Below are 14064 nucleotides of genomic sequence, written 5' to 3'. Positions count from 1 at the left end.
AGTGTGGTAATTTATGGGACATTTTTCTGTTCTCTTTTTCTTTTTTTTTTGTTAAGTTGTTGCTCTGAGTCAGCATCCAGTATATATGGGGTGTTTTTTTCTTCCCAACCAGTTTATGGGAAGCTTTCTTTTAGGCACTACTTAGGCTAATTATCATTCATTAAGGGGTGTAAACTGCATATTTCAGGTATATAAGATAGTATTATAATTTTAGTTAATTTAGGGCTGGGTATTAGAAATATAAAAAATTTAAAAGGGCTCTGAAAACAAGTTAAAGTTATATTGCAGGCAAAATGGCCCAGAGGAAATATATAACAGGCTCTCTAAACTAGAGATTGATTAGATATTTAGGTGCTTATAATGTGTTGAGTGCTCTCCTGAGGACTGTAGGAACCATCAGAGAAAAGGAAGAAAGAAAAGGAAAGAAGAAATGAGAAAGTCCCTCTAGCCGCTTCAGTCCAGCTAAACAGAAGGGTTATATATTTAGGCAATAGTTAATAAAAATATAGTTTATTAAATGGTGCACATTTATCTTTTGAGTAATAATGTGAATAGCTATTTATTGAATGCTTACTTTACATATATTAACTCATTTAATTCTCACGCAACCCTATGAGGTTGATTTCCTTCCCATTCCCTACAACTGAGGAGCAGAAAAGATAAACTTGCTCAAGGTTACACAGCTATTATAATAAGTAGGAGAGTCAATATTGGAATCCAAGCCATCTGGCTTCAGAACCTATGATTTTTTTTTTTTTTTTTGATACAGAGTCTTGCTGTGTTGCCCAGGCTAGAGTGAGTGCCGTGGCGTCAGCCTAGCTCACAGCAACCTCAAACTCCTGGGCTTAAGTGATCCTACTGCCTCAGCCTCCTGAGTAGCTGGGACTACAGGCATGCGCCACCATGCCTGGCTAATTTTTTCTATATATATTTTTAGTTGGCCAGATAATTTCTTTTTATTTTTTAGTATAGACAAGGTCTCGCTCTTGCTCAGGTTGGTCTCGAACTCCTGACCTCAAGCGATCCACCCGCCTTGGCCTCCCAGAGTGCTAGGATTACAAGCGTGAGCCACCGCGCCCAGCCATGAATATAATTCTTTGTTCAACATATTTCGAGATTCATCCATGTTCTTACATGTAGCAGGAATTCATTCATTTTCACTGTTTTATGGTGTTTCATTATATGAATATACTACAGTTTATATATTCTATGGTAGATGGATAGTTGTTTTTTTTTCCAGTTTGGGGCTATTATAAACAATATTGTTATGAACATTCTTATGAATATAAGTGTGCATTTTTGTAAAATACACCCAAAGGTAGAATTGCTAGATCATAGGGAATGCAATCTTGAACTTTCCTAGATAATGCCAGACTTTCCAAAATGGTTCTACCAGTTGTTTCCACCAGTGGTGTGTGAGAATTTCCACTGCTATACATCCTTGACAAAAAAATTGTCATTTTTCTCCCCTAATTTTAGTCCCCTAGTAGATGTGTAATGATATCTCATTGTGGTTTTAGCATTTTTTTCCTGCTAAGAAAAATTCAGTAAGAAGTATCTGAAAATATTAAGTAAGATGAAGCCATTGGTTTTTAATTTTTCATCCTGTCCCTGTCTTTCAATACCACAATCTAGAGTTGATGATACTTTTTAGAAAGAATATTTTAAATTTTAATTGGATCCATGAAAGCAGTTAGTTTGGGATGTTGCCCAAGATTCTTTCTTTATACTTTTTATTGGCTTATCTAAAAAACAGATGTATTATTTCTCTTCATAACTATTAATATGCCATTCCAGGAATCATAACAATTACTGAAGTAAGAGGTATGGTCTGTGGTTTATGGACTTGGATTTAATGAGTAAATCTTTCTAGTTCCTCTGGAATTGAGCCATTTTTCTTTGTTAGATTTTTTAAAAAATAAAGTACAACCATAGTAACTGATCTGATGACATTGAGTAGCTGGTTACTGTTGACTGAAGTAAAACAGACTTTAATAGCTTATGGGTAATGTCTGAAAGGTAAAGTGACACAAGATCAATGTCTGTGTTCCACTGTGAAAATAGCAGAAGGCAATGGAACCAAGAGTTAACTGACTCATAAATTTAATTCTACTTTAATAATACTTTGGTATTATGAAAATTGTACTATGATTTCTTTTTGCACAGGAGTGCTAAGAATGGAAAATAATTAAGTTGATAAAGGTTTGAAGGTTGTAAGTGCTGATTAAATTTTGTAAATAAGCTCAAAGTGTATATGTGTGTTTTATAATCTTATATACCCTGAAAAGAGAATTATGGGCATTTTTCTGGATAATTGAAGTATCCCAAAACTCCAGTTTTTATATGACTTATAAGTATAAAATAATTATCTTGTTTTATTCTCTAGTTTGATAGAAAAATATAAATTTCTAAAATATTTTTGAAATAGAATAATTTAACCTGAGATTTCTTTTTTGGGGGGGACAGAGTCTTGCTGTGTCACCCAGGCTAGAGTGCATGGCATCATCATAGCTCACTGCAACTTCTAACTCCTGGGCTCAAGCAACCCTCCTGCTTCAGTCTCCCCAGTAGCTGGGAGCACAGGCGCGTGCCACCATGCCTGGCTAATTTTTTCCAGTTTTAGTGGAGACAGGGTCTTACTTTTGCTCACACTGGTCTTGAACCCCTGGCCTCAAACAATCCTTCCCCTTTGGCCACCCAGAGTGCTAGGATTACAGGCATTAGTCGTCTAGCCTGGCCTAACCTCAGATTTTGTCCTATAAGTAGTCGTGTAATAGTAGGAGGATTTTTTAAGCTAAAAAGTTTTAGGTACTTTAAAAAGATTGATGCAAATTTCATCTGAAGACAATTATAATTTAAACTTGGAAGGTAAATACTTAAAATGTAAAATCTGGCCCCACCAAACATGAAGTAGGAAAAAAATATGCTACACATATGGTAGTAAGAATGAACCTTGTACCAATTGTGGCTTATTCTCTCTTCTGCTTGGCTTAGAGCTTGGAATATAATTGTTTGTACAACTTTTGAGTTTAAACTAAATTAATGGTTTGGATTTAAAAAAAACTCCACACTTCCTGTAGAGAGTCACAAATTGTATTTTCTGATACTTAGGGGTTTTAAACAGAGCTTGAAAGATTTCTGGTAAAGGTAATGAATTTTATTTTGGGAAAAATGATGGAATGGAAATTTGAATGAATGAAAACCAAGGAGATTTCTGGTTTCTTTTAAAGAAGATAAAGTGTCTGACAAATTTAGCAGGTTGAAAATCAAAATAAGAAAAATCTGTATATATTTTATTCTTTGCTTTTTCATACTTGTGAGAAATTTTGAAGTATATCACTTGTTTGCTACAATGTAGTTACATATGTGGGCAAGTAAAGTATTTATTTGAAAATTTAATGTTAACAGATTCCTAATAAGAGTATGCGAAGATATTCACACCCACATTCAGAATGCTGTGTAGTGCTAATAGGCAGTCTGTCTTGGTATGGCCAGATTAACCATTTCCAAACAATTAAATTTTTACAGCCCTTTAAAATTATTGGGGCAGTTATATTTGACCCTCAAGTAAGCAGAGTAAACATTAGTGACCTAGATCTGATATTTTTTTTGCCTGTTCCGTCTTTTGAAGTAGGCCTTAAAGCCTAAAAAACTCACAGATTTCTTCTTGAATTGTTTTAATTGATCAACTTATCACAAGTGACTGGCCAAACAATATTCCATGTTAATAATTCAGTTGATTTGAATGAACCTATCAGTTCTCCCAATTTGGGCAAGACCACTTGCAAATAACTGCTCTGTTTTAAGCTAGCTTTGGTATATACTGATTTTACTATGTACAGTAGATAATCCAACTTTGGTTATTGCATACTAAAAGCCCTTTTAAACCAAAATTAAGCTTAATAACTTTTAAATTAAAAATGAATGTCTGCTTTATAGCACTTTCTTCTCTGCTCAGCAGTGTTTCAGAATCAGTTAAACAAGGCATACTTTGAGAGTCTCGTCAGATTATATTCCATTGATTTGTATTGTTTTCCTTCAGATCCTAGTAGGCTAAGTAAAGACTAGGGGGGAAAAAAACCAAACTATAGAATGTGAAATATGGCAGTGACTAAGAATATCACTTCTTGAACTTTTTACCTTTTATTTTTAAGATAAAGATACAGATATTACCATGAAGGGGAACGTGGATGACTTTGGCCTGCGAGACACCTTAAGCGTCGCATCAACGGATTCCTTTGCTTCAGCGACAGAGGTAGGACATGTATGTTCCTAATGAGGATCGCTCTTTCTTTTTCGGCTGGAGAGAACAGTTCTGCCTTTGTACTATAATTCAGTTCAGTCACCATGTATTTGGCATCTGCACGTGGTAAATACTAGGATACAAAGATGTTTATAACATGAAAATAAGCTTTATAGTCTCTTTAAGACATGTAAACACATACTTTAGATGAGTACTTTCATATGCTGTAGATTATGGGTGAGGCATATAATTTAGTATCTTAATGAAAAGCACTTTTTCAACTCATATCAAGAGTTTTTCTTTTTCTTGCTGGCTCCTTCACCCTGGATTTTTTTTTCAAGAGTCTTAAAAATATTCAGATTCCTTAGTTCAGAAATCATACTTCTAGATACTTGTTCCAAGGAAGTGATAAGATTCAAAGATTATAAAAATATTCACTGTGGCATTTCAAAAGTAATGAAAGACTGAAAACAGTCTAATGCCAAATTATAGTACATCCATAATTTGAAATATTACAGAGCCATAAACATGTTTACAGTAATTTTTTATGATATGGGAACATATGTTAAGTGAAAAGAGGAGTATGTAAAGTTTTATATAGAGTGTATGATTATAACTTTGTATTATAAAAAGAAAACAAAAAAGATGTGTGTGGTATATAAATATACAGGAAGAGGAAAATAGGCTAGCTATAAATACACTAGTGTGTAAACAGTGATGATCACTGAATTATGAATCTGGGTAATTTATTTTTCTACTGAGATTTAAATTTTGTACCAAAAGAGACTGCTTGCAAAGAAGTCATCTTTTTATATTTTTTTCTACTTAAAACAGCTTTAAAAATCACATATGGCCAATTTTGTCTCAGAGTATTTGCATTGTATGGTCGATTTTGGATATTAGATGCTGTCTGTTTCATTAATTAGTATTACACATCTGTAACTGATGTGTGAATTTAATCTTTAGTGTGGAAAGCTTTGGGTATTCCAATACCTATACCCTAAACTTTGATTTTGCCTTTTTTTTTTAAAGCAATACTGATCCGTAATCTTTCATCCTCTCAACATTTTTCTGTATGTATATATCTTAGCCATCACTTTCTGTATCATCTCCTGAATTGTTTATATTTTAAAAAAATTATTGCAGTTATAAATTTCAATAGAATATATCTTCTTGTTCTGTGGGAAAACTGTTTCCTCTTCCTTTTACTGTTCAATACATGTTTATCTTTCTGTTCTGTAGACATTAAGTCCTGGATGGTTTGTAAAGAGAAAAATTGCTGTTCACTTTGCATTCTTTTCCAGTATGAGGAACAATATACCTAATTGCTCTAAAGTTTCATTCTAGCTAGATGTGGTGGCTCATGCCTGTAATCCCAGTACTGTAGGAGGCTGAGGCGGGAGGATAGGTTGAGCCCAGGAGTTTGAGGCTGCAGTAAGCTATGATTGTGACACTGCATTCCAGCCTGAGTGACAGAGCAAGACTTTGTCTCTTGAAAAATAAATAAAATAAAATTTAATTTAAAAAATAAGTCTCTTTCTATTAATAATATGCAACTTTAAAAAGTACTTTGCCAGCTAGGTGCTGTGGCTCACACCTGTAATCCCAGCAACTCAGGAGGCTGAGGTGGGAGGATTGCTTGAAGCCAGGAGTTTGAGACCAGCCTGGGCAACATATCAAGACCCCATTTCTAAAAAAGAAAAAAAATGAAACAAATTAGCCAGGCACAGTGGTACATGCCTGTAAGTCCCAGTTATTTGGTCGGCTGAAGCAGAAGGATCTCTTGAGTCCAGCAGTTAAAGCATGCAGAGAGCTATGATCATACCACTGTACTCCAGCTGGGGTGACAGAGTGAGACCTCATCTCTAAAAAGAAAAAAAAAATTTTGCTAAGTGTTTATTGTACTCACTTTAAATTGTTATTTAATAAAATTTAATAAAAATTTTAAAATCCTCATGGAAAACAAAATGTATGAATATACATTAAAAGGATTCAATATCTAAGAAACATCCTTAGGAAAGCTTCTAGGGTATGAAAGTATGATCTCATAATGTGTATGTTCAAGGTAAATTCTTTCATGTTATAAGAAATGTTTGTTAGATTATTTTTAACTGCATTTATTATATGCCAAGGACTTAAATTAGGGAAAACTATTTTAATGAAGAAAGTTATTAAGATAGTAAGATCAGAACTCTTTGGGAAGTTAACAGTTTTTGATTATTTGAAAACTTTTTTCAGAATTGCCAGAAAGATTTCTTGCCTGTTTAGACAAAAACAATTCCTGGCATAGGCTTTTCTCTAAGCTAGGTCAATCATTTGTTAAAGTGATTAACAAGATTTTCCTCTCTAAGCCTTCCCAAACATTGATTTGGAACCACAGCTGAAAAGTCTTTTTTAAAAATGTAATAGGTTTATTGAGATATAATTCACATTCTATAAAATTCACCCTTTTAAGGTATATGGTTCAGTAGTTTTTAGTATATTCACAGGGTTGTGCAGCCAGCACTACTTTCTAATTCCAGAATGTTTTTACTGCCTCCAAAATAAATCTCTACCCATAATAGTCACTCTTCAAAACCCCTGCCCCTCAGCCCTTGGCAACCAATAATCTGCTTTCTCACTCTATGGATTTACCTTATTCTAGACATTGCATATGAACAGAATCATACAGTGTGATATGTTGTGTTTGGCCTGCTTTCACTTAACGTAATATTTTCTTTCAAGTTCTGAAAAGTCTTTTAATGTCAGGATGCCATTGCATTGTACTTCTAACTCTTCCATCTGTTAAAGAGATTATCATTTAATAGGTGGAAACTAATAGTGCAGAGAGAGCAATTTTCAGCTGTAGATTCCATTTTTCTTAGAGTTACCACTCTGCAACATGTATATGTGTTTAACACATAAGTTATAGGCTTTTCTTTAAAGAGAAAATTTTACTTTTTTATAATTCAGGTATCTCTGCTTGTATTCTAAGTGGAAGCTTGGAAAGCTTTTGCTATGTCCATCTCTCTGACTTGACAGCACTTGTTTCTAGCAATCCAAAAAATATACTAATAAAAATATATAAAAGGACAAAGATAAATATTTAGGAAAATCATAATCTGGAAAGAAAGAGCTATATCTTTCATTTAAAATTTTTCTTCTGTGAAAGTAGGAAGGCTTGACTGAAGCTGGAAAATCTCCCAAGATAACTCACATGGATGGCAAATTATTGCTACCTATTTGGCAGAAGACCGAAGTTTCTCACCACATTGACTTTCCTACAGGACTGTTTGAATATTTTCACAACATGGCACCTAGCTTCCCCCAGAGGCAGTGATCCAAGAGAGAGCTAGGTGGAAGCGATGACTGTTATGACCTATCCTCAGAAATCGCACTCCATCCCTTCTGCGATGTTATTGGTTACACCGGTTATTCAGTGTGGGATGGGATGTGAGCAACCAGGATGAGATAATCACTGAGGACCAATTTGGTGGGTAGCTATCATAGGTTTATTCCCTTTTTAAATTTCTTTTCTGCTTTCTCTCAGGGGATACAGATAGGTAATAGCCTGCTTTCTTTAACTGTAAGTCCTATTTACAGTTTTAGGTGATTGATTTGCAAGGAAAATGTAAACATGTAAAAAATGGTCCATAATAAAATGGAACTTAGCCTGTTTCATAACCCCACTTATAATTCATTTGAGGCTTCAGACATGTTGTTTGTGGTCATTCAGAGGCCCTGGTCTGGAAAATGGATTAAGGCTTTTAAAAAATATTCACATTCAGCAAAGTCATCAGATGCCAAGGAAAGATAAGGCCCAGTCCCTCTTGCACCTCATGGAGGGCAAGAGAAGTAATTGAGGATGTTTGAAATCCTTAGCTAATCCCAAAACGTTGTTTTTACTGGTTGCTTTATTTGTAGGATTTACCTATTTTATTGGTTTTTATTGTTGCTGTTGTTACTGACGACTTTGATTTCTTCTACGGTCATTTTTATGGTACTTGTGAAATATCGGAGGTAGCTACTAAGGCAGGATGATGCCTAGGTGTAAACTAATATAGTATCATTTTTCTCTTTGGAAATATTAAACTATGTCCTTTATTTGAAATGTGTCCTTTTGGAGGAAGAATAATTTAAGAACATAGGAGATTTCGCTATGCAAAAAAAGGACTTCTTTTTCATGGCAAATTACATGTTTCCGTAGCTGGGATTTAACCGTATCATTGACCTCTGCTTCTGAAGTAACATCTCAGCTCTAGTTAAGTGCTCTACTTAAGTTAATCTTTTTCTGAAACCTTTAAAAGAGTTTTTGGGATTTTGTGAAAAAATTCTTCTTATAAAATGTATTCTAAAATGAGAATTTAAACCAGGTTTTTAGTGAGTTGATTTTTGCTTTAAAAAATTTAAGATTCATGATTTAAATAAATGTTTATGAGTTGTCATTGTCTCTTAAGAACAGTTGATGATAATTTTAGCTAGTATCAAATCTTCAATATGATATATTTTCACAGCTGCAAGCCTATTTTAGGAGGCTTATTTAAACGATCACGTCAGCCGAACTAACAAATAAGCAAGGAAGACCAATTCTTGAATCTCTCATTGTTGAATTTGTTCACTTCTTATTAGTATAAATTATTTTATGTGGAGAATTTAATTGGCACCCAGTTTCCTTCTTGGAGTTTTTGTCTATTAGTAGGTGTACAAGGATCCTATTTGTTTTAACAGTGCTACAAAACTTCAAAACTATTTAGAACCTGAAGAATTTCCATTCTAAGTTATTTTTTAGAAACGGTTTTTTTTTTTAAACCTCAAAAAGACTTTGCCGTTGGTCTTACATACGATCCTGAAATGTGAAGGAAAATGTTGCTGAAAGCAGAGAATATATAATGTTAGATATTTTCACCTTCATATACCTTTTTTTTCTCCTCTGGTCTAATAGATATATTTATATTATCCTAAATATTGCTGACACTGAAACTTCTTATTTTTTGGCTGCTTGGATAAGGCTAATAAAGAGGGTATAATTTGGTGCTTCAGAGTATAAACTCTGGAATAATATGTCTGGATTTAAATCCTGCCATTTAGTTGTGGGACCTGGGGCAAGTTCCTGCTAATTTAATCTGTTTCTTCATCTGTAAAATCTGAATAATGATAGTACCTGTTTTATGTGTTGTTGTTGAAAGGATTAAATGAGATAATCAAGATAAAGCATTAAGCACACACAGTGCTGGCTGATGTGAAGTGCCAAAACTAAAGCCTGGAGAGGTACTTCTGGAATAGTGGAGTAAAGATGTCCAAAAATCTCCTCCACAAAAGCAGCGAGAACACTGGCAAAAATTGTCAAAAATCAAAATTTTTAGAACTCTGAAAATTGACAAAAGACTTACAAAAATATTTGAGAAAAATGGCTGAATCTCCATAAGAGCAGTGAACTTTGTGGACTTTTAATTTGCTCTATTCCTATCTCCCTCTTCATAGTAATCTTGAAAAACAAGTCTTGCACCTGTTTCACAGGTTGCTGTGAAAACCAGCAGCCTGGCATCCACTGGAAGGAACTTAATGGCTTTGGTGCTTCCCAAAAGGCCCAATCCTAGAGAATTGTCACTATTTGACCTGTACAGCAACTCCCTGCAAAGCTCTGTTATATGATCTGACTTAGAGCTCACTCTGTGTACAAAGTCCTATCCCTAGCGCCTTTGTTGAAAACAGTCAGTGGCAGTTGTTTACCATTTCAGCTGCCTGAGGTGGCAATACCAGTTGGGGCTAAACAGAGGCTGACCAAAAAACTCCAAAGGAAAAACTGGGCAAGGAGATGTTCAAAGGAGGCTTTGAAAAGTACCAACATATTTTCAAGATCTAGAAGGTCATATGCATATACAGGGCTATGCACATGCCCAGGAATAACCTTAGAAGTCCCTAATCTCACTTCTGGCTGAACTTGATGTTCAGTGCAAGCAGGAAGTGAAGGTTAAGGCAAAGAAAAAATAGACTAATTGGACTTTATTAAAAGTAAAAATGTTTGTGCTTCAAAGAACACCAATAAGAAAGTGAAAGGATAGCAGAATGGAAGAAAATATTTGTAAAGCATATAACTGATAAAGGGCTTGTATTTAGAATATATAAAGAACTCTTACTACTCAACAGTAAATGGAGAAATAATCCACTTTAAAATGGGCAAAGGATTTGGATAGACATTTTTACAAAGAAGATATATAAATAGCCAACAGGCCTAAGAAAAAATGCCCAACATCATTAGTCATTTGGGAATGCAAACCACTTCACATCCACTAGACTGGCTTAATCAAAAAGATGGACAATAACTTGTTATCAAGGATGTGGAGGAATTTGAATCTTCATACATTACTGGTGGTAATGGAAAATGGGCAGCCACTTTGCAAAACAGTTTGGTAGTACCTCAAAAAGTAAAATACAGAGTTACCGTCTGACCCTTCCATTCCTAAGTATATATTAAGAGAATTAAAAACATATCTACACAAAACTTGTACACACTATTAGCCTTGTTAGACTTGAAAATAAAAAAAAAAAAAACCTTGTACACAAATGTTCATAGCAGCCTTATTCATGATAGCCAGAAAGTGGAAACAACCCAAATGTCCATCAGTTTGTAAGGAATGGATAAACAAAATGTGATATATCTATACAATGGAATTTTATTCAGCTGTAAAAGACTGAAGTGCTGATAAAGTAGTTACATCATGGATGAACCTTGAAAACATTATGCTAAGTGAAAGAAGCCAAATACAAAAGACCACATAATTGTTTGATTCCATTTACATGAATTTCCATAGTAGGAAACTCCATAAAGACTGAAGTAGATTAATGGTTTCCAGGGACTAGGGCGAAGAGGGAGTTAGGAGTGACTACTGATGGGCAAGGGTGTTTCTTGTTGGTGTCATAAAAATGTTCTGGAGTTAGAAAGTGGTGCTGGTTGCACAACTCTGAATATACTAAAAATGACTGTATTGTGTGCTCTAAGAGGGTGAATTTTATGGTATGTGAATTATATCTCAAAACTGTTATTTTTTAAAAAACAAAAGCCAAAAAGTACAGTGTGTTATTAAGTGGATCACCTGGTATTGAAAAACAAAAGCACTCCATAAGTTTTTTTGCTGTGTGTTTTGTTTTGTTTTTGCTTAGCTCGCTACTCTACAGTGTTTACAACTGTTGCTTTTTAATGAACTGTCAGAAGACTGGAATTCCATGTGTAGAGTTGTTATGTGAACCAGAAGCACATGAATGTTTTTCAGTTATAATCAAAGCTACATATAAGAAAAAAAAAATCCTTAGAATAGCCAAAGTGAGCATATTTCAATGTTTTTGTAGAAAGTTTTGCTTCATTTACAATAATGAGTTATACTTTTAAGTACTCTATGATGAAATCCTCTTTTTTTTAATGCTTCCTTTTCAGTTATTCTCACCAGTGAACTATAAGATAAAGTATTGCTTTTATGTGCACTCTATGAATTTAAGTAATTAGACTTTTTTAAACTAAGCTTGTTATAAAGTTGTACTCTTTTTAACAACTGAATTTTGAAATAAAGTGAATTCAATAGCTATAAAATGTTATTAAATGGTTTTTATACTTTCATCAAATTTAGTGTATTTTGATGTTAGTGAAATCCCATTTTATTTCTTTTGTAGTGTTTCTTCTTATATCAGTATAGTCTGTTTTAATCCATTGTTTCCTTAGCTTGCGGAGCACAGAGAAGTGCGGCATACCTACAGCCTGGAGTCTCTTTGTCACTGCCCTTTTTACGAAGAAGCCATGCATTTAGTGGAAGAAGGAAAAATTTACTCAAGAGTACTGAGGTACCATTTCAGTTTTGCTTATGTTTATGAAGAATATGAAGGTGTTAGTATGATATTTATTTAAAATGTTTGTGAGAACAGGGAAAAATATGTTTTTAGGTCCAAGTTAAAAAAGTTTTTTTTTTACATGTTCTATCAGTATTAAGAAAACATGTGTTTTATATTAAGGTCCTGAGGTTAAGCCTTGTTTGAGTCCAAATTTGTAGTAAGTAGGCTTGACTTGAATGTAGTTTAACAATTGTCTTCCCTGTTTATTACATAGAACTGAAATGTTGGAGTGCCTAGGAGACAGTGATTTTCTTGCCAAACTTCACTGTATTCGACAGGCTTTTCAGGTATTTTTTTTTAACTTAAGTGACTTTGCCCAGCCACTCATCCCCACCCTCATGCTAAAGAGTCCAGTGTATAAACAAGGACAGCTCCTTGCTCGTTATTATCCTTATTCCCAGTGGCAAATATAAAGTCTACCAAGCTTATTTTTCCTCCCTACTACTTCCCTTCATTTGTGTCCATGTGTCATTGTCTTCTCCCATGGCTTCCCAGGTCCTCCACCACGCTTTGTCAAAGCAGGATATTTTGATGCTGCAGGTGTGTAAAAATGGCTGCTTAAAATAGAAACTCTCTTTCTTGTAATCGCTTAGTGTGTATTCGAGATTTAATTTGGATCAATTATAAAATCATTGATTTCCTAAAAAGAAATAAGGTCATTTAATAAAATATCTTTGTTTTCTTATGTTTTGGGGCTATATAAAATTTATTTTAGACTTTCTAATACTATGATGAAGAGAATTTAAATTCAAATTCATTCCTCTTTAATCGTTTTTTGACTATAGGATTCAAGAGCTCTTTTTATTTTAGTAAATTTGTACTTTCTCTGTGGTCTGTTGAAATAGCACCACATGCAACACATTAACTGGATTAGTGTTATTTATGTGTAGATGTACTATAAAGTTGAATGTCCATTCAAATTGATCATAAGTCTCTTTTTTCTTTGTTTGGGGATGAATTTTTTTCAGGTAATTCTTTCAGAAACAGCCAACAGGATATTCCTTGCTGAGAGTGGAAGGAAAATTTTATCAGCTTTAATTGTGAAAGCACGAAAGGTAAACTTGTTGGCAAGGTGTTTATTATTTTTATTGAACTGAATATGAATATACAGTACATGTTTGATAGAAGAAAAGGTTTTGTGGATAGTTGCAAAGGTTCACATTTTAAAAATAACCCAAAGAGCACTGATTTCTACTTGAGTTGAATTATTTTCTATGTATAATATAAAGTCCACACCATTTTGACTAAGTTGTTTCTCATAAATTATTCCCAGTTTGCCATAAAGTCTGTGAATGTCATGGTGAAGATCATCATTAGATCTGTTCCTATAACCAGCACGATTATTACTGCTATTAATAATACCTCCTCTCTCACCTCCCTCAATCTTGTTCAAGAAGAGAGTTACAGGAAATAGTGGAGGTCTCAGAAATCTGGAATGTAAATTGAGCTCCCGTATATCCTTCATGGAACTGAATGAGGCAGAAGCAATGACAAGAACTTCATTCAGACTTTTAGGAACCACTTTGCTTTATGCAAGGTTTGTCCAGATGATGAGAAAATAAAACAAAATAGGCCTTCAGGGAGCCACTTGCATACCTGGTTTTCAGACCCAACCCCCTTGAACCTCAGTTTCCTCACTTGTATAACAGAATTTTATATTACCCTATTTCAGAGTGTTGTTGTGATTAAATAAATGATAAATGAGAAAGCAACTTAATAAAGTGCTAAGTAAATGTAAAGTGCTGAATGTATGTAAGGTCATATTAACTACTTGCAATTCCCAATGTAAATTTTATGTTGCTTTCTCTGCCTTCCCATGGCATATAAACCCAGTAATTTGAACTAGAGTTCCACCAGAAGGAGCAGAACTGTAATAAAAGCATCACATAATGTCTGCTATAACCAAGTTTTCATTTTAAGGACTGACCTAAATAGGCAGACATATTTGAGTAGTGAGTAGT

The 14064-nt window shown here is 34.1% G+C and overlaps 1 protein-coding gene across 2 annotated transcripts in view; it reads left to right on the top strand.

Annotated features, from left to right (window-relative positions):
* MIGA1 (mitoguardin 1) overlaps window positions 1-14064 on the top strand; it is a 74623-nt gene that overhangs the window by 47644 nt on the left and 12915 nt on the right. For both annotated transcript variants that reach the window (XM_045547709.1, XM_045547708.1), the window contains exons 8-11: window positions 4155-4255; window positions 11937-12055; window positions 12318-12390; window positions 13072-13158. In XM_045547709.1, the coding sequence (XP_045403665.1) occupies window positions 4155-4255; window positions 11937-12055; window positions 12318-12390; window positions 13072-13158 (380 nt within the window). The remainder of the gene's footprint in view (window positions 1-4154; window positions 4256-11936; window positions 12056-12317; window positions 12391-13071; window positions 13159-14064) is intronic.

The sequence above is a fragment of the Lemur catta genome, chromosome 3, assembly GCF_020740605.2.
Source record: "Lemur catta isolate mLemCat1 chromosome 3, mLemCat1.pri, whole genome shotgun sequence".
Taxonomy (NCBI): Eukaryota; Metazoa; Chordata; class Mammalia; order Primates; family Lemuridae; genus Lemur; species Lemur catta.
The sequence above is the reverse complement of the archived record's forward strand: the minus strand, read 5'-3'. Positions and strand labels throughout refer to the sequence as shown.